Source organism: Trichechus manatus, unplaced genomic scaffold (genome assembly GCF_000243295.1).
Source record: "Trichechus manatus latirostris isolate Lorelei unplaced genomic scaffold, TriManLat1.0 scaffold00015, whole genome shotgun sequence".
In the NCBI taxonomy this organism is placed as follows: domain Eukaryota; kingdom Metazoa; phylum Chordata; class Mammalia; order Sirenia; family Trichechidae; genus Trichechus; species Trichechus manatus.
Genome location: NW_004443951.1, coordinates 3,290,091 through 3,316,459, shown reverse-complemented (window position 1 = coordinate 3,316,459; position 26,369 = coordinate 3,290,091). Strand labels below are relative to the sequence as shown.

Below are 26,369 nucleotides of genomic sequence, written 5' to 3'. Positions count from 1 at the left end.
AGTCTTCTTCTTCCTAGTCTGTCTTAGTCTGTACACCTATAAAAAGTTGAATTGGCAAAAATTTGTGATAGATACATCTACAACAACAGTGAAAGAAAGAATAGCTGCTGAGGCTGCTTATGTACAACCAGACACCTCATGGGATTTGGTTTGGAGATTTAGGGTCATGGTTTCATGGGATATCTCACTTAATTGGCCTAATACTGTGTTTAGTGCTCCTGTCCTATCTCCTAGTTCGACACAGTGTCAGGGGTCTTAAAACCTTGCAAGTGGCCATCCAAGGTACAGAAATGGGTCTCTAGACAACTGGAGTAACAGGAAGAAGGAGAGTCAGGAACATTAGGAAGAAATGGAATGTGTGGCTAATTGCCCCCATGAACAACTGCACTGTCTGCCATGAGACCAGAAGAACTGGATGGTGCCCAGCTACCATTACTGAGTATTTTGATCAAAAATTCTACAGAAGAATCCTGATTAAAAGGAAGAAAATGCAGAACAGAATTTCAAAATCTGAAATCCAGATTTGCTGGAGCCGTGGAGGCTGGATATAATCTTTAAACCTTAAACCAAAAATATCCCCAGTAAGTCTTCTTGAAATGAAACAGTAGTTTAGCTTAACTAGTAAAGAAGGTCTGCCTTGAGCATTATGCTCTTCTAAGATCTATCTGTATGGAATCAAATTGATGACAGCAGCTCATAAATTTAGATAGGAAACTTAGGGGGACAGTGAATTTATGTTAATGGAGGAGGAAAGAGTAGATAATTAATATCAGACAAAGGGGTCAGTTCATCCAAAGGATATAAGAATCTTAAGTACTAATGCACCTAATAGCAGAGCTTCAAAATTCATGAAGCAAGAACTGATAGAACTGCAAGGAGAAATAGAGAAATCTACAATTATATTTGGAGATTTCAAGAACTCTTTCTCAATAATTATTAGAAAAGGTAGACAGAAAAGCAGCAAGGGTATAGAAAACTTGAATAATATAGTGAATCAATTTGACTTATTATAGCATATTCCACTCAGCAGCAGCAGAATGCATGTTCTTTTCCAGTGCTCACAAAACATTAACAAATAGACCACATTCTGTGGTATAATAAAAGTCTCAGTAAATTTTTTAAAAGTTTAAATTCTGCAGTTGTGTTCTCTGACCATAATGGCATTAAACTAAAAATCAAGAAAAGAAAGAGCTCTAGAAAGTCCCCAGATATACACTTCTCAATAACCTATGAGTCAAAGAAGAAACCAAAAGGAAAATTAGAAAATATTTTGAACTGAATGAAAATGAAAACATAACATATGAAAATTTAGGAGATGTAGCTAACCCAGTGATTAGAGGGAAATGTGTAGCATTATACCATTACATTAGGGAAAAAAGACATCTCAAATCAATGACCTACTCTTCTACTTTAAGAAATTAGGAAAAGAAGAGCAAATGAAACTTGATATAAAATGAAGAAAGAAATAATAAAGACCAGCAATCTATAAACTAGAAAACAAAAACAAGAGAGGGAAAAGAAAACTAAAGGTTTTTTTTTTTTTTTTTTTTAAGAAGATCAGTAAAATTGATAAGCCTCTAATCAGACTGATCAGGTAAATAAAAGCAAGAAAACACAAATTACATTGTAAGATAGAAAGGAGGACATCACTGCAGGTCTTACAGACAGTAAAAGGACAATAGAGGAATATTAGGAACAAGTTTATGCTAATATGTATTCTCCTGAAACAAAATGGAAAAATTCCTTCATTGCTCCCTTAAGAAGAAATAGGTAACCTGAGTAGCCCTATATCTATTAAAAGAATTGAATTTTTTGTTAAAAAATCTTCCCACAAAGAAAAGTCCAGCTCCAGATGACTTCACTGGTGATTTTTACCAAACAATGAAGGAAGAAATAAGACCGATTCTACAAAAACACTTCCAGGAAACAGAAAAGGAGAGAATATTCCCCAGTGCATAGTATGAGGCCAGCATGGCACTAAAATAAATCAGAAGACGACTTTACAAGAAATGAAAACTACAGATCAGTATCCCTTATGAACACAGTCACATAAATATTTAACAAATTTTTAATAGTCCAATTCAGCAATGCATAAAAAAATGGACATCATGACTAAGAGGAGTTTTCTTCAGGAACACAAAGTTGATTTAACATTGAAAATCAATCTATAATTTACCATATTAACAACAATAAAAAAGGAAAACTTTAGGATCATCTCAATAAAAGCAGAAAATGCATCACATGCATACACACTCACTCACTTGGCAAACCAAAAATAGAAGGTAACTTCTTCAACCTGATCAAGAGCATCTAGGAAAAACCTACACTTGATGTATTTAATGGTGAAAGACTACATGTTTCTTTCTTAAGATTGGAAAAAAGGAAAGGATGTTTATTCTTACTTCTGTTCAACATTGTAATGGACATTTTAGCCAGTGTACTAATGCAAGAGAACAAGAGGAACAAAGAATGGAAAAAGATAGTAAAATTATCTTTATTGACAAACAACAATGAAAATCTATGTAGAAAATCCTAAGGAGTCTACAAAATGACTACTAGAATTAATAAGTGAATTTAGCAAGGTTGTAAGATATAGATTATTTTGCAAAAATCAATTGTACTTCTGTATACTAGCAGTGAACAGTAAGTTGAAATTTAAAAACAATACTGTAGCATAAAAATATAACATTTAATGATAAATTTTACCAAAGATTTGCAATATCTATACACTGAGAACTACAAAACATTGCTAAGAGAAGTTAAAGACCCAAATAAATGGAGAGATATACTGTGTGTATGGATCCGAAGACTCCATATTATTAAGATGTCGGTTCTTCCCAAAATGATCTATAGATTCAACACAATTCCGATCAAAATACTAGAAAGTTTTTTTTTTGTAGAAATTGAGAAACCAATTCTAAAATTTATATGGAGATGCAAAGAACCTTGAATAGTCAAAATAACTTTGAAAAAGAACATAATTTGAGGACTTACATTACCTGATCTTAAGACTAATTTTAATAGTAGAGTAATCAAGACAGTATATATATTTATATCCCCACCCAGTGGAACAGAATACAGATTAGTGTCAAGAAATGGACCCACACATATATACGTATATGGTCAATTGATTTTCTGTAAAGGTGCCACGACAATTCAATAGGAAAAAGACAATCTTTTCAACAAAAAGTGGTACTGTTGTAATTAAACAGTCAAATGTAAAAAAAAAAAAAATGAACCTTTGCTCTTACCTTATACCATGTGCAAAATTAACTGAAAATGGTTCATAGACTTAAAGAGTTAAAACTATAAAACTTCTAAAAGAATACATAAGATAAAAATAAGGATAGTAGTAACCTTGGGTTTGGGGAAGGGGTATGAGGGTAGAAAGGGACCCAAGGAAACTTTTGGAGATGAATGCAAGTGCTGTTTTTATGGGTATATACATATGTCAGAATTCAAATAAAAACCAAACCCATTGCTGTGGAGTCAATTCCGACTCATAGCAACCCTATAGGACAGAGTAGAACTGCCCTATAGGGTTTCCGAGGAGGAGCTTGTAGATTTGAATGCTGACCTTTTGGTTAGCAGCCTGAGCTGTTAACCACTGTGCTACCAGGTTATAAATACATGCAGTTTGCCCATTATTTTCAATATAACTGTAAAAAAAAAAAAAGCAATTTTTTTCATAGTAATGTAGGAGATTTTCAAACTTTTATCTGGTCACTGGGGGAATACAGCAAAAGAGTGAGCCTAATGTTGAAGTGTCATGCAAAAAGGAACAAGGTTTTCTTAACCCTTTGCTCATAACCTGAGAGATAGGAATAGGAAAGTTTATGCTGGTTGTGATACAGTACAAGAATCTGTGAAATGGCATATTTTTACAATTTTCCATCTTGTTTACCTTAGGCTGAAAGACAGGCTGAATGGCCTATTGAGATCCTTTCCCATTCTAAGATTCTAGAATAGGAGTTTTAGTTTATTTTTAATTAAAAGCTACACATATTCTTCAGAGAAGTGTGAAGTTACAATACTTAATTTGAAGGGTTCATTGTAGCACTAGGAGAACAGATGGCTCCAAAATCTGTTTGAGGAATGTTTGATTTCCTGGCCTTCAAGGAATAAATTTCTTTTCTCTTAGGGGAGAAGGAGCTGACAGTCCTCTTTTGAAAGGAATAAGAAGAGTTGGTGAATAGAGCAGAAGATGGGAGTGATATTCCCTTGATTATTGGTATAGCTATTCCAAGCGTTAAAAGCAGAAGACTATATAACCATATGTATAAACTCAAAAGTATCCCCACCATACCTCCGTAGGCCTCTATACCTCCACCAGCTGACCTCTCATACAGTGGTATCGCTAGGGGTGCGCGGAGGGTGTGAACCTCACTGGGTGACACTGTCAGAGGGGGTGACGCTAAAATGACTGTAAAATTTTTGTTCAGTGTTTCAGCAGAAATTTATTATTTTTTAAATTAATTTTTTATTTTTGATGAAAATATGCACAACAAAGCACACACTCATTCAACAGTTTTTACATGTATGGTTCACTGACAGTGGTTACATACTTTACATTGTGTCACGGTTCTCCCTATCTCTGCCCATATTGTTTGACCACTGTTAACTTAGATTCTCTGTCACTTAAAGTTCTCATTTGCGTTTTAGAGTTACTGTTGTCCATTTGATCTCATATAGATAATTCTTCAGAAGAGCCCACTGCTCAAGGCAAACGTTCATTAAATGAGCTAAATTGTTGTTTAGTTTAATGACGACTTCATGGAATTGTTTCAGTTCAAGACTTAAAAGTGTTTACAGGCAGTAGATTAGGGGTTTTCCCCAGTCGCAGTGGACCCAGTAAGTCTGGTTTCCAATAAGAACTTGAAGCTCTCTTCCACATTTTTCCTCCTTTTGATTAAGATCCATCTATTGGGTCCCTGATTGAAATGTTCAGTAACGGCAGACAGGCACCATCTAGTTCTGGTCTCATGGTGAAGGAGACAGTAGTTCATAGAGGCAATAGACCTGCAGTCTACTTCTTTCCCCGATTCCTGAATCTCCTTCTTCCTCTGTTGCTCCAGGTGAAAAGAGACCAATTGTTGTATCTTGGGCGGCCGCTGGCAAGCTTTTTTTTTTTTTAATTGTGCTTTAGGTGAAAGTTTACAGCTCAGGTTACTTTCTCATATAAAAATTTGTACACATATTGTTAAATGACACTAGTTGCAATCCCTGTAATGTGACAGTACACTCCCCTTTCCTCCTCAGGTTTCCCGTGTCCATCCAACCCCCTCCTGTCCCTTTCTGCCTTCTCATCCTGCCTCAGGACAGGAGCCGCCCATTTAGTCGCATGTATCTGCTTGAAATAAGAGGCACACTCTTCCTGAGTATTATTTTATGTTTTATAGTCCAGTCTAATAGAAACTTATTATTTTTTATAAAAATATCCTTGTAGTTAGTTATAACCACAAAATTTTTTTTCATAAACCCAGCTTACATGTATCAGTATACCTACAAGGCTAAAACTCTATGCTGATGTACTTTTTGAACCTTCTAATGTGCTCCGGTCAGAGCTGTCATTATTACCCAATTACAATGACACGTCAAATCATGTGGTTTCATTTGTTGCTTTCATTGCTGCCGGTGTTTGTATAGTCGCTGATTTTGTCAAAATCTGGTATTTTAGCTACAGTATTGTGGTAGTTAGCATGGGGGGGAGGGTAACACCATGAGTTACCACACTGGGTGACACCAACCCTAGTGATGCCACTACTCTCATGCCCAGAATAAGACTGTCCCTTCCCCATGTCTCTACATGCCCATTGACAGGAGTGAACAGTGGCTCCAGGACTCTGTGCTTCTAGCCAAACCCCTAGCTTTCCTTATCTCCCAGTATTCCCAACCTTGCTGCTATTTTTGGTCTTGAGACCCTCAGCTCTCATTTGTATCAAGCACCACAAGAACCCCTGGGCTCCTAGGACATCCCTCATCTCCCACAGTCTAACTGCTATCTCTGTATAACCTTTCTGACTCCATTCCTCATCCATTTTGGAGAAAACCCTAGGGCTCAGTCCTTGCAAGTCTTCTTTGTCTCTGTTTCCTTGGTGATCTTATCCAGTCTTACAAACTTAAATATTATCTCTGTACTGATTTCTCCTGTCTGCCTCCAGCCTGAATCTCTCCCGTTTTGTATTCTTGAGTATCTTACTGACCACTTGACATTTCTACTTCCATAGGCATCTCAAGCTTAACAAGTCCAGCTCTGACCTCCTGATCGTTCCTCAAAACCTGTCCTTCTTGTAGTTTTCCCTGTATCAGTTAATGGCAGTGACATCCTTCTAGTTACCCAGGTCCAAAATTTTGGAGTCATCTTTAAATCTTTTTTCATACCTCATGTCCAGTCCACCAGGAAATTATGTTGGCTTTACCTTCCAAACAGATCTAGAATGCAGCCACTCCTCAGTCCTTGGACCAGTCTTGGTCTAAACTAACATCATCTCTGACCTGAATTTATGCAGTCGCCTCCTAACTGTCTTCCTGTTGGTACCCTTGCCCATGTCAGTCTATTCTCAGTACAGCAGCCTGAGTGATCCTGTTAAAACTTCAGTCAAGTCATGTCACTCCTCTGCTCAAAATCCTCCAAAGGCTTTTCATCCCAATCAGAATAAAAACTAAAGTTCTCTCTTCTGTTTGTACCCCTTAACTCATTACGTCTCAGATCTCATTTTTTACACCTCTTACTCTTCTGTCACTCAGCTGCAACCTCACTGTCCTCCTTAATGTCTCCTGAGCCTGCCAGGCATGCCACCATGCCACCACCTCCGGGCCTTTTTGCACGAGCTGTTCTGAGTACCCGTAAGGCTCTTCCTTAGCTCTTCCCATGGCTTTTCCCTCACGTCTTTCAGTAAGCCCTCCCCAGGCTGTCCTATTTAAAATTGTACCTGCCAGTATTCCCAGTCCCCCTTCCATGCTTTATTTTTCTCTGTAGCATTTATTATCTCATATTTTATGTATTTCTTTTGTTTATTGTCTCCTTTCCTTACACACACAAGAATATAAGCTCCATGAGGCAGGGGTTAGTTTTGTTCACTACTAAATAAACCAATCACCATTTAAAACAGTGCTTGGCACATACTAGATGCTCAGCAAATGTCTGCTAAATGAATGAATGAAGGCTCAGATACATAGACCCATAGAACTGGAAGGTACGTTGTAGCCTCTAGACGCTAGTTAGTTCCACCTAATCTGAGGTATATGTATTTATATCTTTCCTAAAAATCTCCAGGAAAGTATATTCTTTCACTTGTTCTACGCTTTTTCCTCTCTGTTTTATTTCAAAATTCTATTTCTGTGCCTTTGCTCATGCTGTGCCCTTTATTCATAATGTTCTTTCTCCTTACCTGATTGCAAAGCCAATTCAAATGACGCAGCCTTTAGGGACCTTCCTAGAATTCTTCCTCCTTCAGACAGGAGCAGTCTTCATATTCTCTGTTTCCCCCACTGTACTTATTCATATAACATGTATGAATCCCTTCTACTCTGATTGCAAACCCCTTCGGGCAGTGAGTATATCTTTCATTCTTCACGATATCCCTAGTACAGTGGATCATTTTCATAGATTTCCACACCTCTGCAGTAGTTCTTCCTACTGAAAGCCCGTTAATTGCTTGATAAATGTTGATAGAATTGAATCATTAAAACTTAATTTTATTAGATAACTAATCTGTGTGACACTGCAATTACAGATGAACCAAGCACTTTGTAAAAAATCGTGCTTTACAACATTTACTTTCAGTCTAACTCTAGGAAGAAGACAAACCGTCCAAATCCATCTCTACTCACACAGTTTACTAATTAATATATTTAGCAAATGTTTATTGAGTGCTTTCCATGAGCAAAGCCCTGTGCTAAGCCTAACACATCATATAAATTTTACCTGTTCCTCAAGCCCTTAGACTTCTCCATAAGTTCTTTCCACTTCAAATAAAAAGGTTAAATAAACTGATTTTTTTTAAAACATTAGATGTCAGAGAGGAAATTGAAGGATATGGTGTGTTAATTCAGAGATGGATGAGATATTATAACTCCTCACTCACCCATCCCTCCAGCACAGTCATTCCTAGACCTATATTCTTTTAATTGGCTGTTGTAATTTTTGTAGCTGGTTAGACTCAAGGGATGAAAAACATAGATATAGCTCATGTACTGCTTCATTTGATGTCTTAAAATGGTTCTTTTGAGATAATACCCATGTAGCGTTTAGCTCAGTGCCTGGCTCATGGTTAGCGCTCCATAGACGTTAGCTCTGTTACACACACTGTTGTCACAATGGTTGTTTCTTGTCTTTTATCAGTATGTCGTTCTCACTGATTTGTGAGCTCTTAGCAAGGAAGGGTCTGAGTCCCATCATCTCGTAAGAGGTACCCAGTTTATTGACTGATTTGCTGCTGATGTTAAGGTTGCTTTAAGATTCGGTTGGCAGGGCGGAGAAGAGAAGCATACAAATTTTATTTAACAGTCAGTGCTTATTATGTGCCTGGTACTGTTCTAAGTGCTTTATAAATATTAACTTGTTTAATCCTCATAATTCTAAGAAATAGTTATTTTTATTATCCCATTTGGCAGAGGAGGAAACTGGGACACATGGAGAAGTCAAGTAACTTGCCCAGGGGTACACTGCTAGTTAGTAGCAAAGCCAGGATGCAAACACAGGAGTCTGGCCCCAGAGTCCCTGCTATTAATCACAATCCAAAGCTCAATGTAGATGATGCCGTGTAAGAAATACAAAGAATGTGTTTTGGCAGTTCAAGGGGTGGGGGGTGGGGTGGTTTGTCATACTGGTGTCTGGGGGTTAAAGGAGGTTACATGCAGGAATTGGTATTTTTGCTAAGCCTTGATTTAGGGGCTAGCTTTTTCACGTGCTTGGATATGGGAGAAGAAAATGGAGGCTAAAAAATAACATGTGCAAAGACTCAAAGATAGGAAATGTGAGGGCATCAGGAAGAGAAGCAAGACAGAAAAGCTGGTTTGGGACTAGAGCATAGGAAGCTTGTGATTTTGAGTGAAGGCCAAGGTGGAGAAGCTGTAACTGGGTCAGTGTGGTGCTTTGATAAGTGTGGAAAAAGCGTGTGGAACGAATTGGAGCAGATGACACTGACTATAGGAGAACCAGGTAGAAGGGCATTGTATCCAGATAAGAGGTAAGTAGGCCTTGAACTATGGTGAAGGTAGGGGTGGATGTAAAAGACATTATAGAAGTTGAGTTGATAGGAGAGAAATAGCACAACTAAAATGGAGTGTTGAGTATTTATCATATAATAAGTGTAAGTTTATTTTATGGTCAATAAGATCCTTTGAATATCTGAGAAATCCTCCTCTTGATGTAAATGCAGATTGTTTTAAGAGAAAGAAAAATCCATTCATTCATCACTAAAGGAATATGAAGTTTATCTTACTGGGCTTGAAATTGACATCCAGGGAGATAATTTCCTTAGGGGTCAGCTAGTTTATTCAGAATGTGTGAATTGAAAATGTTTTCTTAACCCTTTTAGTGTAGGCAGAATTAGAAACCACTTTAACCTGCTGATTTAGAAGAAATGATGGATATAATGTTCTTTAAAATTGCTACATGTGATCATCTCAGTTCTTTTCATGTGATACAAATATAAATTGCAAATGAGAACCTAAATTAGTCTATCAGTTGACTTTGCTAAGCAGGAATCTTCTAGCTGACTCATCCTGTTTGCAGAAGACTTACTTAAAAGTAACCTTTGGAAAACCCTGATGGAAGTGGTTTCAGTTAGTGAGGTTGATAAACTCAGTGTTAGAGGAGTATCTAATTATTGTTTGGGTGCCTGTGGTGATATAGTAATCTATTAAAATGTTTACTTAGCAAGAATCATAAAGTAAAGCCAGGAGATGATACTTTAAAAGCTTATTGATGCAGGATAAAGCCAGGACATGATACTTTAAAAGTTTATTGATGCAGGAATTATAAAAGGTGTCAAGAAATTTGCCTGGTATTTTTCACACTGTGGTACTCTAGTTTATAATGTAGGAGGAAGAAGAAAGTAAAACAAAATAAAATAATTCTGGATTAGATTTTCAAAGGATTGAAGCCATTTAAAAGGATTGGAACAGAAAGTTGGACAAATGGGATGGCATAAAGAGAAAAATGGGAAAAAATTATCATATGCCTGTTTCAGCCAGAGATCAGAATTTTGTATCAAGATAATATAAATTTAGATTCCTGTGAGTTTTTTTCTGGTTAGGTCCAGAATTGTCATCTTAAATCTTTTGATAAGAACAAAACAAAATATTAGTAATTGATTTTATTGAATATATCAAACATAAGTCAGTAAAACTAAGAAACAATGTAGTTCATATATTTCTAGAGGAGAGCCCTTGCTCTTTCGTATGTACGTGGAAAAAGAAGGCAGATGCACTTAAATATGGGACATTTCTTTTGAACTTAAAATTTGTGTATATATCCCTAGAGAATCCAGTGGATAGGAGAAAATACTGTAATTTTGGTTGCTTGAGTCCAGTGCAGCAATAAGAAGATAAAAAGTGAATACAGAATGTGTTCAGTACTTAGGTTATAACACAAATCACCTATAAACTGTACAGGGAATTTTGGTAAATGTTTTTTTTTTCTTTTTTCTTACTAATGGTGACTGACTTGTTTCTCTGTTTTCATTATTTGGTATCCCCTTTGCCACTTTAATAAGTAATATTATTTTGTTAATTTTGTCTTTGAGAAGGTGAAGGAGTTGCACCATGTCAGACAGAATACCTGTTCTTGGCAGAATAAGGTTAACGATTTTCTTTGATTACAGATGATGAAAGCCATGAACAAATCCAATGAACATGTCCTGGCAGGAGGTGCCTGCTTCAATGAGAAGGCAGACTCCCATCTCGTGTGTGTGCAGAACGATGATGGGAACTATCAGACCCAGGCCATCAGTATTCACAATCAGCCTAGAAAGGGTGAGCACTTGAGCTGTTTGAGATGATAATGGAAGGTCATACTGGACTTGGAGAGTCGGATATTTCAGCTCCATAACTACCACGTTCTAGATAGGTGACCACAGAGAAGTTAATTAACCTGTCCAGGCATAGGATCCAGGATTATATTGACACCCCAAGTAGCCAGACTCAGAGTTGCATATGGTACCTCTGTTGTTACTGAGGGGCACGTTTTGAAAATACTGCCTCAGCATATTGATAGCATCAGCATTGGTATTTGAAGGTAGGCTACTAGGCTTAGGTAGAATTGGAGCTTATCGAATGACCATACCAAAGAGTGTTCACTAATAGATTGACTGGAGTCTGAAGGAAGGCCTGTGGGTTAAGTGCTATTCAGAATGTGGTCTCATCACTTAGGAGATTGCTAGGAATGAAGAATTTATACACCAGGTCTGCTAAATCACAATTTGCATTTTAACAACTTCCCTACCAGGTGATTCAAATGCACATTAGAGTTTGAGAAGCACTTCTCTAAGTGGCATTTCCCAAAATGTTTTCTCAAGTTATATGTGTGCATATATATATCTATATATATATATATATATATAAAATTAAAAAGTTCAAATAAATAAAAACCTTGCTTAATAAATTAGATTTGAGAAACCCTGGGTTAAACAATTAAACAGGTTTATTGTCATTTTTACAGGACTTTTCAGAGCCTTTAACAAGCATATATATTGTGATACATATCCAAGAGGATGATAGTGCTCAGCCCTTCCCAAATTTATTTCACCATGAATCTTTTTTTTTCTCAGAGTATCTTCTAGAACTAGCTTTATTTAGTATGCTTTGTCAAACACTTTGCTAGTAGGCATGCTGCCTCTGTTTTCCATATCAGTTGTTTGGTGAAACATAAAAGAAATATTTCAAAGTAAAATAGGTGATGTATCTACAATGCTCCTTTTAGCCAAATCATATCTAGAATATTGGAGTAAGTTCTGGGTATCATTAATGTAAGTATATTGATAAAATAGGAGGGTCTCCAGAGGATGATTCAGGGCCTGTGAGAAGTATGGAAACTAGGCCATAGGAAGACTTTTTATAAATGTTTAAACTAGGAAAGTATAGATTGGAAGACAAAGACGATAGCTATCTCTATTTTTTAAAATTATCTATTATGTGGAATTAAGATTCAGTGTATTCTCTGTAGCTACAAAAAGCCATAAACAATGGATGAAAGCTCCAGGGAGCCAGACTTTGGCTGAATTTGAGAGCACACTCTACTAGAATGGACTGCCTTATTCCATTTTGGGCATTTTGAGAAAGGTTGGATATAAGAGATATTTTAGGGAAGATGGGTAGGAAGTTGGATTAGCTCAGTCAGTTTAAGATGTGGAAATTCAGGAAAATAAGGACAGTGTAGTGAAGTTTTCATAAAGCTAAATGTAATTAAATATCCTTTCTTTTATGAAGAGATAGTGATAATAGTTGGCAACCATATCTCTTATCTTCAAAATGTATTTGATCTGTTCTGACTGGGATCACAAGAGAGGGTTCCAGACAGAGCAGGAGAAAAATTGTAGAACAAAAAAATCAAATTCACAAAAAAGACCAGATTTACTGGTCTGACAGAGACTAGAGGAACCCCCAAGACTATGGCCCTAAGACACCCTTCTGAACTGGAATTGAAGCCATTCCTAGAGACCACCTTTCAGCCGAACCATAGACAGGCCCATGAAATAAACAATAACACCCAAGAAGAATATGCTCCTTAAAACAATCAATCATAATAGATCAAAAGGGCAATATTTGCCCAAAATAAAAGATGAGAAGGCAGGAAGGGGTGGAAAATTAGGATGAAAGGAAATGGGGAGAGTGCTGACACATTGTGGGGAATGAAACCAATGTCTTTATGTACAAATGATTGAATGAGAAACTAATTTGCTCTGTAAACTTTTACCTAATGCACAATGAAAAAACAAAGATCAGTAATCTAATATATATATATATATGATCCAGAAAATCCGGAAGCCAATGGATTAGATCAGGGGTTGGCAGGCTTTCTGTGAAGGGCCAGATAATAAATGTTTTAGGCTTTAGGATCACTGTGGTCTGTAGTAGGAAAACTGCCATAGATAATATGTAAATAAATGGGCATGGCTGTGTTCCAGTAAAATTTTGTTTACAAAAACAGGCTATGGGCTACGCAGGCTGTAGTTTGTCAACCCCTGGATTCGATGACTACTAAGATTTCTTTCCTTCTAAGATTCTTTGATTCTTAATTAGAGGAAGAGAAAAAATAGGGGAGTGTATCTTAAAACCTCGTTCCCAAAGCTATGATAAACATCAGAATTACTTTTTATTTTATATTGCTGCGTATAGAATTGATATTTTTGTTCTCTGTATTATGGTGGTTGGAATCCCTAACTACTGAATATGTCATTTTTGTTTCAGATCCATCCATCTCATGGGGTGAGGGCACGGAGAGGGCAGTTGGGACATGTCTGTCTTCACTAAACTGTTTCTGTTGCTATTTTAGTGACCGGGGCCAGTTTCTTTGTGTTCAGTGGCGCTCTGAAACCCTCTTCAGGATACCTTGCCAAGTCCAGTATTGTGGAAGGTAAAGAATGAGTTGCTTACAGCGTGTATATTAGTTTAGTCCTAATTATGTAGGTGAAAAGCAAGGGACATAAGGGAAGCTTTAACTTAGGCTTTAGACATCTGACTTCTATTATTTATTCAGTAGCATCTCACTGTTCAGTAAATTAAAACTGCCATGAGGGTGCTTAGGTCTCCAAAGAAGGTATTAAGTGGTAGAGATGTTATGGGATAGTGAGATAAAACTTAAGAGGTAGCCTTTCAGAGCTCTGGGATAAGGTACGTAAGTGAACATAGTCTGAGTTCAAATACACCACTGGGCACAAATCTGTAAATTTGTAGATGTAGTTCACTCCCTCCTACCCACAAGAATGCTGTGCTTATCACATGGGGTACTGAATGGGATATACTTGCTGCTGGTTTGCTATAATTAGACATGACACATACCCTGACAAAAGTTAATTAAATAAAACGCTAGTGAGTGCACTGTTTTGTTTTTTTAGTTATTCTGTACTGTATTAAAATCTGGTTACTCTTGTTGCATAACAAATTACCCCAAAACTTAATGACTTAAAACAAGTGTTTTAGCACGCTCATAGACTCTCTGGGTCAGGAATCTGGACAGGGCAATGCAGGGATGGCTTGACCCTGCTCCATGATGTCTGGGACCTCAGCTGGGAAGACTTGAAGGCTGAGGGTTATTTGATAACTGGGAGCTAGAATCACCTGAAAGTTTGTCATGCACATGTCTGTTGGTTAGCCTGGATGATTTAAATACTAGGAGTAATGACTAGCACTTAACACGTGGACTCTGTAGGATGGCATGGCAGCCTTATAATAATCCGAATTCTTACCTGGGGCTCAGGGCTCCAAGCACAAGTGTTCCAGCAGCTAGGAAGAAGCTGCATTTGCATTGCCTTTTATGACCTAGCCTGGAAATCACACAGTGTCATATCTACTGTACTCTAGTGGTCAAAGTAGTCATAAGCCTGCCCAGATTCAAGAGGAAGGGAATTAGATTCCACTTCTTGATAGGGGAATAGGAAGGTAACATTGTAGAAAAGCATGTGAAATGGGAGATACTCTGGCCATCTTTGGAAAACACAGTCTGCCACACATGATGACAGGTTTTCATTTCCAGAATAGCTTCCTTCAAGGCCCTGTCTAAAAGTATTCCTTTCTGAGGCCTGGATTCTGGTGTGTTGATTGAAATGCATAGATAATTTTATGTACATTTATAGATATTAGCTTTGATCTGCTTTATTGGTAAACTTAATAAAACAGTAAAGAGCAAAGTACTTTTTTACAACTAAATTTCACAACTCTGACTACAAAGCAGAAACAGGCTAATAAATCTTTAAGAAGAGAAATCTAGGAGTTGGATGGTTGGTTGGTCTAAAGCAACCAATTAATGCCTGTATGAACACATTGAGTACAGTTGAAAGTGTATTTTTACAAGGTGATTAAAAACAGCCTAAATGTTGTTGAAATGATTGAGTGAACTGACACAGGTCCTTACAAATGAAAAGCAGTGTGTTTAAAAGTTTTATGTTTATGTCTCTGGGCTGTGAATTTCTTAGGTCTTCTTTTGACTGTGTGTGCCAGCAGAGCCACTGGCTGTCTATTCATGAAATTCTTATTGAGGCTGTGTTGGAAATCATTTCAGCTGACAAAACGTCTTGTCAGTGAAACGGGATAATTGCTCAGCGTGTGACAGCTTTCACTCTCAGTTTCAATGTTTGTGTTTGACACAGGTAGCTAGCAACTGAAAAATAGTTACCATCTGCTGGTTATGTGGTAGCCCATATGAAACAGATGTGGTAGGTTTGCCTTATTTCTAGCCAATAAATGGATTTACTCCCAAACCCACTACTGTAGTTTATCCCATGACTGATTTAAGAAACATTTATTGAGCATGCACTCTTATGTCAGGCAATCATAGCAAGTAGTAAGAGAGACAGCAATGTGAGCAAATAAGTGTGGTCAGAGCATGATACACACAAGAGGAGAAATAGGAACAAAATGCTCTGAGTCCAAAAGAGAGGGATATGACCATGTGGACCATGTGTAAGTTTTCCCTTTTGAGTAGTCTCAGGAGAGACTCTTAGTTATATCTGGAGTGAATTTCACAGGTAAGTGTTCTAAGCAGAACCCATCTTGGCGTTTGTTCCTTACAGTACTTTCAGTAACAGGTTTGACTCAAACAACAAAGCCTTTTTGTATCTGCTGGCTTTAGAGAGCAGAGGGAAGTTTTACATTTAATTTCAGAGGGATTTGCTAGGTGCCAGGTACTATGTTTCATCTGTCCCTCTCCCTGGCTTTGCGTTGTTTCCATCTATGTTATCTCGGTGCTGATTCTCAGATGGCGTTATGGTCCAGATCACTGCCGAGAACATGGATTCCTTGAGGCAGGCCCTGCGAGAGATGAAGGACTTCACCATCACCTGTGGGAAGGCAGATGCGGAGGATCCCCAGGAGCACATCCACATCCAGTGGGTAGATGACGACAAGAATGTCAACAAGGGGTAAGTGCAGCACGCTAACCCCCTTTGGCATTTAGTTCCCTCGGGCTGGTCTCTGGGTTGTGTCTGCTGCCTACCCTGGCATTTTATAGCTTTACTGAAAGCCCTGCCTAAGAGAAGGGACTGCTTTGTATGCATAACATTATGTATTTAAAATTCTGGTTTCTTAGCTTAATTTCTGATGTAGTTTTTATGCATATTTTTCATGAGAAGATGGAAGGGGGTTTGATGAAACAGCATTCTCTCTAATTATAATTAAAGACTTAACAATTATTGAGATAATAGTAATACTTAAGCCTTTTATGGTTTTACAAAGCACTTTTGCTAATATTGTTTCATTGGATATAACAGCCCTTTCAGGCAGGCATTGTTATTCCCATTCTACAGATGAGTAAACAAGCACCAAGAGGCTAAATAACTTGTCAGATCCACAAAGCTAGGAAATGACAGGGTTAGGACTCAAAGCTACCTCCTTGGACTTTAAATCCTGTACTCTTTCCCAGTACACGACAACTTTTTTCTCATGGTTCAAGCGAAAACCTTGGAGCCATCTTTGACACTTTTCTTTCTCTCACATTCCACATCTTATCCAACAGTAAATCCTGTTTGCTATACTTCAGAATATATCTAGAATCCTACCACTCACTACCTCTACTGCCACCATCCTAATTCAAGCACCATCGTTTGGGCTGGATTATTGCAGTAGCCTTCTAATTGGTTTCCTTATTCCTAATCTTGGCTCCCTCCCCTCACCCTAGTCTATTTCCAGTACAACAGCCAGAGTAATGTCACTTTTCTGCTCAAAACCCCACCAATGGCTTCCAATATCATTTAAGGTAAAAACCAAAGTCTTTCATGATCTCTAAGTCTTTTTGCAATCTGCTCATCCCTCCTCCTACCATATTACCTCTGGAAAGCAGTGCTGGCTTTCTTGCTTGGACACATCGAGTACACTTCTGCTCCAGAGCCTTTGCATTCACTGTTCTCTCAGCTTATACTCTTCCCCTAAGTAGCTGAATGAGTCACTGTCTCACAACCTTCAGGTCTTTTCCCAAATGTCACTTTCTCAGTAAGGCCTTCCCTGGTCAACCTATCTAAATTATAATCCTCTCATACACATCTTCTTCCTCTCCCCTCAGTACTTCTATTTACCGTCTTTGAATTATATTTATCAATGTAACTTAGTACTTCTCTAATATACAATATATTTTTCCTTGTTTATTTTATTATATTGTCCCTGGAATGTAAGTTCCATGAGCGAAGGGATTTTTGTCTGGTGTATTTACTTGTGAATCACCAGCACCTAGAATAGTATTTGGCACCTAGTAGGTGCTTTAAAAATATTAATTGAAGGAATATACTATACTTCATTGTATTAATCTTTCTCCCATTCATTTATCCATCCATCCAGCAGTAATTCTACTGTGTATGCGAAAAACCAAATCCGTTGCCATCCAGTAGATTCCAACTCATAACAACCCTGTAAGACAGAGTGGAACTGCCCCATAGGGTTTCCAAGGAGCGGCTGGTGGATTCAAACAGCCAACCTTTTGGTTAGCAACTGAGCCCTTAACCACTGCACCACCAGGGCTCCTTTACTATGTACGGGGCTCTAGAAATACAAAGATGAATTCCTCATGGTCCCTTCTGATAAATGGATCAGTCTAGTTTCAAGAAAGTTAAATTAAGTACACCGAGGTATAGAAGATGCTGATAGGTAATGAGACAGGATACAGTGATGAGGAAGCTTGGTAGCGGTGGTAGGAATATTCGAGAAGGACTTCACATGGAAATGACTGATGCTTGAGCTGAATCTGGTAAGATCTGCCATGCAGCTGTGGCAGAGAGGGCATTCCAGTCAGAGGGAATAGCAGGAGCAAAGGCAGACAGAGGGCATTTAGAGCATGACATACCAGATTTTTTAAAAAGAGATTTAAAAACTTACTATTGAACAAAAAAAGAAGCACATTCAAATCAATGGGTGTATTTACCTGTTTTACAAATAATGCTTTACCCTCCTGTTCTTCATTGGAAAATTTAATTTCAGAATGACTTTGTTGATTGGAAACGGACATGGTTGTTAGGACCAAAAAATGTATAATCTAAAAATTGGATGCCATAGTGTATCGGTAACTGACAACAAACAGATTGCCCTTTCCTAAAGCAAGTGCCCGTGGCAGCATCTTAGAAAACAGGACATAACTAGCCAGGGAAGACCCTCCAACTCAGGAGTTTAGTTTACAGTGTATAACTTGAACGTTTTCCAGCTTGTCCCTGAGTGTTTGGGCTTTCTCCTTTAAAGGGTGCCCTTTTTTGATATTGTCTCATGAGTTATGAATGCAGCCTACATTGTTGAAATCGTTTTATTTTGAACGAATGAAGTGAATGCCTGATATTGAAGTTTAAGTTCAGTTTGATCTTTAATTCATAGAGAATCAAAAACAAACAGTTCTGAAAGCTGTTGGGAAGAGTCTAGAATCTTTGTGCCAATCATTTTGAATTCTCATCAGAATGAGTATCTGTATCTCCATGTATTCATATTTGCAGTTATTTCAGGGAGAAATAACTTAAAAAGTGGCCTTTCTATTCAGTATCTAGGATTGATAATTTAGCAGTGAGGGGAATTTGTTATGATAGATATATGGATACATGTTCATCAGTTTACACCAAAGCAAGACCAAAAACCAAACCCGTTGCCATCGAGTCGATTCCAACTCATAGGATTTCCAAGGAACAGCTGGTGGATTCAAATGGCTGACCTTTTGGTTAGCAGCCAAGCTCTTAACCACTGAGCCACCAGGGCTCCCAGTTTATACCAGCTCTGTCATAATTTACAAACTTGCTCAAATATTCTTTTAATCTACATTTATTTAATGCCCAAGAGCCAAGCAAAATGCGTCAGTACTGGGTAAATTTGTCATATTCCCTGCCCTTCAGAAGTTCATTTGTCAGGCATTTATGCAAACATATGAAAAGTATAATGTGATCAGTGTTGTAGAGAGCCAGGAGCTAAGTGCTGCAACAGAGCGGATGGGAGAGCAAGACTGGTGGGCGGCTGTGCATTCACTGAAGTAAGGAATGCTGGGGGAGGAGCAGGTTTCAATGAACAGTTTCCTTACAATAAGAGAACCAGCTCCTGGAAAAAAATGACTTTTTTTTTTTTTTTTTGGTATGTGTGTTCTTTGAATTATTTCAGTATATAGGCCCTTTCCATGATATTTCCATGTTTCATGTGCATTTCTGTATAGTGGCTGCTTCTTCCCATGATGTGTTGCCCAGATGTGTTTAGCAAGACACCCCATGTAATTAGTCAGACCTGGCATTTGCAGCAAGACTCAATAGGGGAATTGGCTCCTCTGACTTTAAGAGCTGCTTCTGTCTCCTTCTTCTGCCTCTATTTTAGTGTCATAAGTCCTATTGATGGGAAGTCCATGGAGTCTATAACAAGTGTGAAGATATTCCATGGGTCAGAGTATAAAGCAAATGGAAAAGTCATCAGGTGGACAGAGGTAAGGAAATGAAATCTGGCATCCTTGACCCACTTGGGCACAACTTTTTGCAAGGCCAAGAGCTATATCCTGGGCAGATTCTGGGAGGATAAGAATAAATCTCTCTGTTTACCTTCTATTCTCCAACTCTTTTGGGTCTGTCGTAGCTCCCAGGGACACAATGCCACCAGGTGCAGCCTGTAGCAATCTAATGTGTCCACATTTCTATGGACTAGCTTTTAGAGCTCTGTTTGCATTGGAATGTTAAGAAGGATGCATCCTTGAATGGTGCGTACCATCTTCACCGTGTCCCGCAGAAAGCCTGGTCAGTTTTGCTGTAGAACTGTCTGAGATAACTTGGTCTTTAAAAAGACTTATTTTACCAATAAGAAAACTAAAGCTGAGAGACTAAGTAACTTGTCTAAGGTTACAAAGCAAGTAAGTAATGGCTGACTTCTGATTCAAACCCAGATCTGAACAACTCCTAAGCTCTTTTCCATTATATTAGGTTGCTCCTTAACTTGAAAGCCATTTACAACAAAAAATGGGAAGCTATATTAGGGGGTCACCTGGGAATGGGAGGAGCCAGGTAGAGACCCTGTTTGTGTGTATATATTATCCAGATAACAAAGCTTATTCTTTAAGATTGGCTCATAGCTAGAAGTCATATATATTCACAGGTAGATCTTAGGTCATTTATTTTGAACCTCATTTATCCTCATCTGTAAAATAAAAGGTTGACAAACACTTTGAGGGACAGAGTAGCAGGGGGTCTGGGGACCATGCTTTCAGGGGACATCTACGTCAATTGGCATAACATGGTTTATTAAGAAAATGTTCTGTATCCTACTTTGGTGAGTGGTGTCTGGGGTCTTAAAGCTAGCGAATGGCCATCTAAGTAAGATGTATCAATTTGTCCCAACCCACCTGGAGCAAAGGAGAATGAAGAACACCAAAGACACAAGGAAAATACTAGCCCAAGAGACAGAAAGGGCCACATAAACCAGAGACTCCATCAGCCTGAGACCAGAAGAACTAGATAATGCCTGGCTACCACCAATGATCGCCCTGACAGGGAAGACAACAGACAGTCTCTGATGGAGCAGGAGAAAAATGGGGTGCAGAACTTAAATTCTTGTAAAAAGACTAGAGACTAGACTTAATGGTCTGACTGAGACTGGAGGGACCCTGGAAGACATGGCCCCCGGACTCTCCGTTAGCCCAGAACTGAAACCATTCCCGAAGCCAACTCTTCAGACAAAGATGAGACTGGACTGTGGGACATGAAATGGTACTCGTGAAGAGTGTGCTTCTTAGCTCAAGTAGATATGTGAGACTAAATGGGCAGCTCCTGTCTGGAGGTGAGATGAGAAGGCAGAGCGGGTAAGGAGCTGGTTGAATGGACACAGGAAATCCGAGGTGGAAAGGAGGAGTGTGCTGTCACAGTACAGGGAGTGCAGCTAGGGTCACATAGCAATGTGTGTATAAATTTTTGTATGAGAAACTGACTTGAACTGTAAACTTTCACTTAAAGCACAATTAAAAATAATAAAGGGTTGAAAAGGATCTCTAGGATGCCTTTCAGCTTTGAGCCTTTTTTTTTTTTTTAAATTCTGTGACTTTTAGCTTTTCCATTTTATTCACAAGGAAACTGAGGCCAAGAGAGGTTAAGTGACTTACCTCAGTTGACACAGCTGGTCCCTGATAGCACAGAGGAGGTAGAGCCTGGTTCTCCAGTTCAGTTGTTCCAAGTGATTCATCCATCCTTCATACCAGGCTTGTTTTCATTTGCAACTGAATGATTTTAACTGCTTACTTTGTAATGATTGTCCCTTTGACACATTTCAAGTAGTGCACAGAGTCTGGAACATGTAAAACTCTATAGCTTACAAAGAAGTTCGACCTCCGTTCCCTCATTTTTGCTCCACAGTAGCTCAGTGAGGTAGGCAGGCTACCCATCCCATTATGCAAATGAGCGAACAAGCTCAGAGAGGTCCCACGGCTGTGACTTGCCCAGCGCTGGTTACTAGCAGAGCAGGGGCCAGGCTGGCTCTCCTGACTCCTGCCGGAGCTCTTTTCATCGTTTCCTGCTGCCACTCTCACCATTGCATCCAGGCACAGGGGTTCAGACTTACCCCTTTTTGAACAGTAAGCTAGGGGTTGGTATTTATAAGCACTGTGTATTTGTGTATCTGTCTTTTATATTTTGCTTTTACATTGTTTACTCTTTACAATAACCAGGGAGGACAGGTGTTTTCCATTTCACAGAGGCAAACTGGGCATTGAAAAGTCAAAGGATCTGCTCACGACCCCTGCTCTGTGTGACAAGGACTGAAGTCTCTCACTTCCTAGTTGGCTGTGCTTCTGCCCGTACACAGTGCAGTGCTCAACTCTGTACTAAGAAACTAACACAGTCCTGGCCTCTGCAGGAGTCAGGCCATGCGGTGGGAAAAGCTCTGTCTGTGATAGAGGCAGAAGACTGGGATTCTGGGCTTGGCTCTGCCTCTAAATAGTTCTGTGCACTTTAGCAAGTCAGTTCCCTTCTACGAGTAATCTGGAAGATGGTGTTGGATCACATAATCTATAAAGGCCTTTCCCTTAGATTCTAAGATCCTTCCTTAAGAAAATTGTGCACATAGAGAGACTGCCTTTTAGAGGTACACAGTGCAATACGTAGGCCTTTTCTGGTTCTCTGGGTAGAAGGTGCCATTATGACCATGGCCAAGGCTTTCAGGGAGTTTGGCAGGTAACTACCACAATTTGTAGATGCAGAGACTGAGGCACAGAGATTTTTTCTTAGATGTAAGACATTAGCGCCCTACTGTCCTTGGTCTGAGGACTTTTTGATGTCCTATTTTTAAACACATCTCAGGGAATCATGGTGCTCATATACAGCAAAATAATCCACTTGTTCCAGAATCTCCTGAGCACAAGATTAAAAGTCTGTTTTATTTGGGGAACAGGTGTTTTTTCTAGAAAACGATGACCAGCACAATTGCCTAAGTGATCCTGCAGATCATAGCAGATTGACCGAGCATGTTGCCAAGGCTTTTTGCCTTGCTCTCTGCCCCCACCTGAAGCTTCTGAAGGAAGATGGAATGACTAAGCTGGGACTGCGTGTGACACTTGATGCAGATCAGGTAAGAAGGGTTTTAGGTAGCTTTTGAAGCTGGTCTTGGGCAGTGTCTCTATTTTAAGACATGAGTTTTCCTGCATCTACCCAGGGAGCTAACTTTTCCTGACCTGGCCTGACCAGATGGCGCATTCTGGCCTTCCCTCCAATCGTAATCTACCCTGCTGTGCTCCTTGTCAGACTCTCTCTGATCCGTTTGAACCTTGACTTCCTCACCTGAATGTCTTCCAAAGAGTTGGTTTTCTTCTTAGTGTGGGGTAAGGAGGAGTGTAAGGACCTGCCACCCCTGTGTGAATGGCATCTATGTCACCGTTTGAAATTCTTCAGTCCCACCAATCAGGAATCATTCTGAACACCCTCAGAGGACAGGTCCCAAGCTGTCCATTATCCTGTAGTTTTCTTAATCTGACTAGAGCAGGCTTCTGGTGACATCTCTGCAGCTGCCCACTCCTAAATAAGGTTTTTCTTCTTCCACATTTTCATGCTAGTAAATAGGACGTGAGCTGTTTCCCCGTTAATTTTCCTGTCAGCTCGGGTTTCCTACTGCCAGGCTTCCCTGCTTGTTCCCTCCCAAAAAGGTAGAGCGTTTGGCCTGCTCTTTGTAGTAATGATCCAGTCTTACATCCCCCCTCTTCTAATTTCTTGTTCCAGTGTCTCCTGTGATCTACCATGCTAATGTCTATATATTTCTTTTGGATTTCGGATGCCTGTGGCATGCTCCAGGAGCCCTGGTGGCACAGTGGTTAAACGCCTGGCTGCTGACTGAAAGGTCGGTGGTTCAAACCCACCAGCTGCTCCGTGGGAGAAAGACGTGGCAGTCTGCTTGCATAAAGATTACAGCCTTGGAAACACTATAAGGCAATTCTGCTCTGTCCTACAGGGTAGCTATGAGTTGGAATCGACTCAATGGCAATGGTTTTTTTCTTCCTTTGGTGGCATGTCCCAGGGTCCATTTTTGATGCTTACTAATTGCTAAACGCCTCTTCTCCCCTCAGCCCTTTAGCTTTGAGTCGTTTAGAAAATGGGCATGGACTCCCAGCTTGATCACTTGTAATCCTGTCCAAGCTGCTCCTAGCCTGAGGGCTTACAGGGAGAAACTGGTTCCTGAGCGCAGTCCTGCCATCATCAGGGAAAATGGTGAAAGGTTATGTGTTTGGCTGTTTCCTGACTAATCATCAATCATCAAGTATTTATTTTCTACTTACAGTCTTGCCCAGTGCTGTACTAAGCACATCAGGGTAATACAAATGAAGTGTCTTGTTCCTTTCTTGAATGGTACTGATAATCTGGCTGGAGAGAGAATTAGTTTACATAAAATAAATAAAGAACAAGCATTTTTGTACTAAATATGTGAGCCCCTTGTGGGCAGGGGGCGTGTGTTACTCATCTCTGAATCCCCGTGTTGTTTGTAGATGGTCAGACATAGATGGATGGAAGAACATTCGTTTGCTGCTTCTGACACTCTATCCTCTACGCACTCCTCTCGGAAACTAAGACCTTAACAGGTTAAGTGACTTGCCCAAGGTCTCACCGCAACCAAGTGGCAGGGTCAGGATAAATAAATGAGAGGATGAGTGACAGTGCAGGAAAGGGAGGAACCTGCATTCACTGCCATGTTTCTAGCTCATAGCCTTGCAGGACATCTTTCTGCTCAGCCTCCTTGGCCCTCAGCCCTCTGGAGAAATCTTCTCTGCCCAGTAACCTGCCATCCCCTTCTCTCTGTGGTGTAGGTTGGCTATCAAGCAGGCAGCAATGGACAGCCCCTTCCCTCGCAGTACATGAACGATCTAGACAGCGCCCTGGTGCCGGTGATCCATGGAGGGGCCTGCCAGCTCAGCGAGGGCCCTGTCGTCATGGAACTCATCTTTTATATTCTGGAAAACATCGCATAGACAGAGAGGACTTTATCTTTTTCTGTTCAGACCTGTTGCAACAGCAGTCATGCCCAAATCATTTGCACTTTAAAACTGGAAGATTAAGCTTTTGTTAACACTATTAATGGGTGGTGGGTGGGAGTGGGGGTTTAGGGGGATGGGAAAGTGGGGGACAGATGTTCCATAATTTTAAGTCGTCTATGCATTGTCCACCAAAAGGATCTGGGTAGCTTCTATTACTGCACAACAGTTACGCTATCTTTGCAGCTAATCCCCTTCTGTTACTGTGTAGACAAGAATTCCGCTCCTGTTTAAAGACTTAACCTATGGTCACGTGCTCAGAAATGCTCTGATGAGTACAGCCATCACCGACGGTGGGATGGGAGGGCAGAGGGGAAATAAAAAATGAAGCATCAGTCTTGCACTCTTTGTCTAGAACTGATAGAAAAAGAATCCCACACTGATCTCCCAGTTACATCACAGCTGTTCATTAAGTAGAAGTCACACTTTCACTTTTGTTTTTACCAGATTATTGGTTGAAGCAAGCACTCAACTGCGAACTGAAAGGTCGGCAGTTCAAACCCACCAGCCACTCTGCAGGGGAAAGATGTGGCAGTCTGCTTACGTAAAGATTACAGCCTCGGAAACCCTATGGGGCAGTTCTACTCTGTCCTATAGGGCTGCTGTGAGTCCAAATCAACTCGAAGGCAACGGGTTTGACCAAGGAAGGAAAACTCACTATAAATGAGTTCACTTGGATAGCAGAGGGATTTCAGGATCACTAGAGATTTGCTCCAGGGACTGGCTGATGTCGAACTGGGCCTTTCTGTGAAAGCTGACAGAATACACCTAAGACCTTTCTAGTTATACTAGAGGCATACTTTTTAAGCATTTTATCAGGAAATAATTAAAACTTCCAAGTAAGTTGCAAGTACAAAGACCACTCATACACGACTTACCCAGTTTCACCTGTTGTTAATATATAAAACATTCTGCCCCGTTTGCTTGATCAGTGTTCGCTCTCCTTCTCTATACAACGTTATGAGGCATTTAAGAGTAAGTTGCATACATCATAGCCCTTTACCCCTAACTAGTTTAATGCTTATTTCCTAATAAGGATATTCTCTTTTATAACCAAGGAACCCTGGTGGTGCAGTGGTTAACTGCTCAGCAACTAACCGAAAGGTCAGTTGTCTGAACCCACCAGCTGCTCCACGGGAGAAAGATGTGGCAGTCTGCTGCTTTAAAGATTTACAGCCTTGGAAACGCTATGGGGCAGTTTTACACTGTCCTGTAGGGTTGCTATGAGTCGGAATTGATTCAGTGGCAGTGGACTCGGCTTGGGCTTATATAACCACAGGACAGTTATCAACTTCAGTAAATTTAACATTGATATACTTTAACCTAGCATATGTCTTCCAGTTTTGTCAATTGATCCAATAATGTCCTTCAGGGCATTTTTTTCCCCTCCAGTAAAGCTTCCAGTGTAGGATCAGACGTGGCATGTAGCCATCATGACACTTTAGTCTCCTTTAATCTGAAAGGTTTTCATCGATTTTCTCTTTTATGTCACTGATACTTTGAACAGAGCCCCCAATCTGTTTTAGTAGAAAAGACCTCATTTTGAGTTTGATGTTTCCTCATGATCGATGTTGTTGTGTGCCATCAATTCTGACTCATAGCAACCCCATGTGACCCAGTGGAACTGCCCCATAGGGTCTCCAAAGCTGTAATGAAGCAGACTGCCACATCTTTTTTCCTGGGAAGCAGCTGGTGGGTTCAAACCGCCAACCTT

At 39.7% G+C, this 26,369-nt stretch overlaps 1 protein-coding gene across 2 annotated transcripts in view; it reads left to right on the top strand.

Moving 5' to 3' along the window:
• Positions 1–25,038, top strand: part of ZFYVE9 (zinc finger FYVE-type containing 9) — a 266,966-nt gene extending 241,928 nt beyond the window's left edge. For both annotated transcript variants that reach the window (XM_004371733.1, XM_004371732.1), the window contains 6 exons: positions 10,830–10,980; positions 13,499–13,579; positions 15,920–16,082; positions 19,483–19,588; positions 22,531–22,707; positions 24,431–25,038. In XM_004371733.1, the coding sequence (XP_004371790.1) occupies positions 10,830–10,980; positions 13,499–13,579; positions 15,920–16,082; positions 19,483–19,588; positions 22,531–22,707; positions 24,431–24,592 (840 nt within the window). In that variant the 3' untranslated portion in view covers positions 24,593–25,038. The remainder of the gene's footprint in view (positions 1–10,829; positions 10,981–13,498; positions 13,580–15,919; positions 16,083–19,482; positions 19,589–22,530; positions 22,708–24,430) is intronic.
• The last annotated feature ends 1,331 nt before the right edge of the window (positions 25,039–26,369 follow it).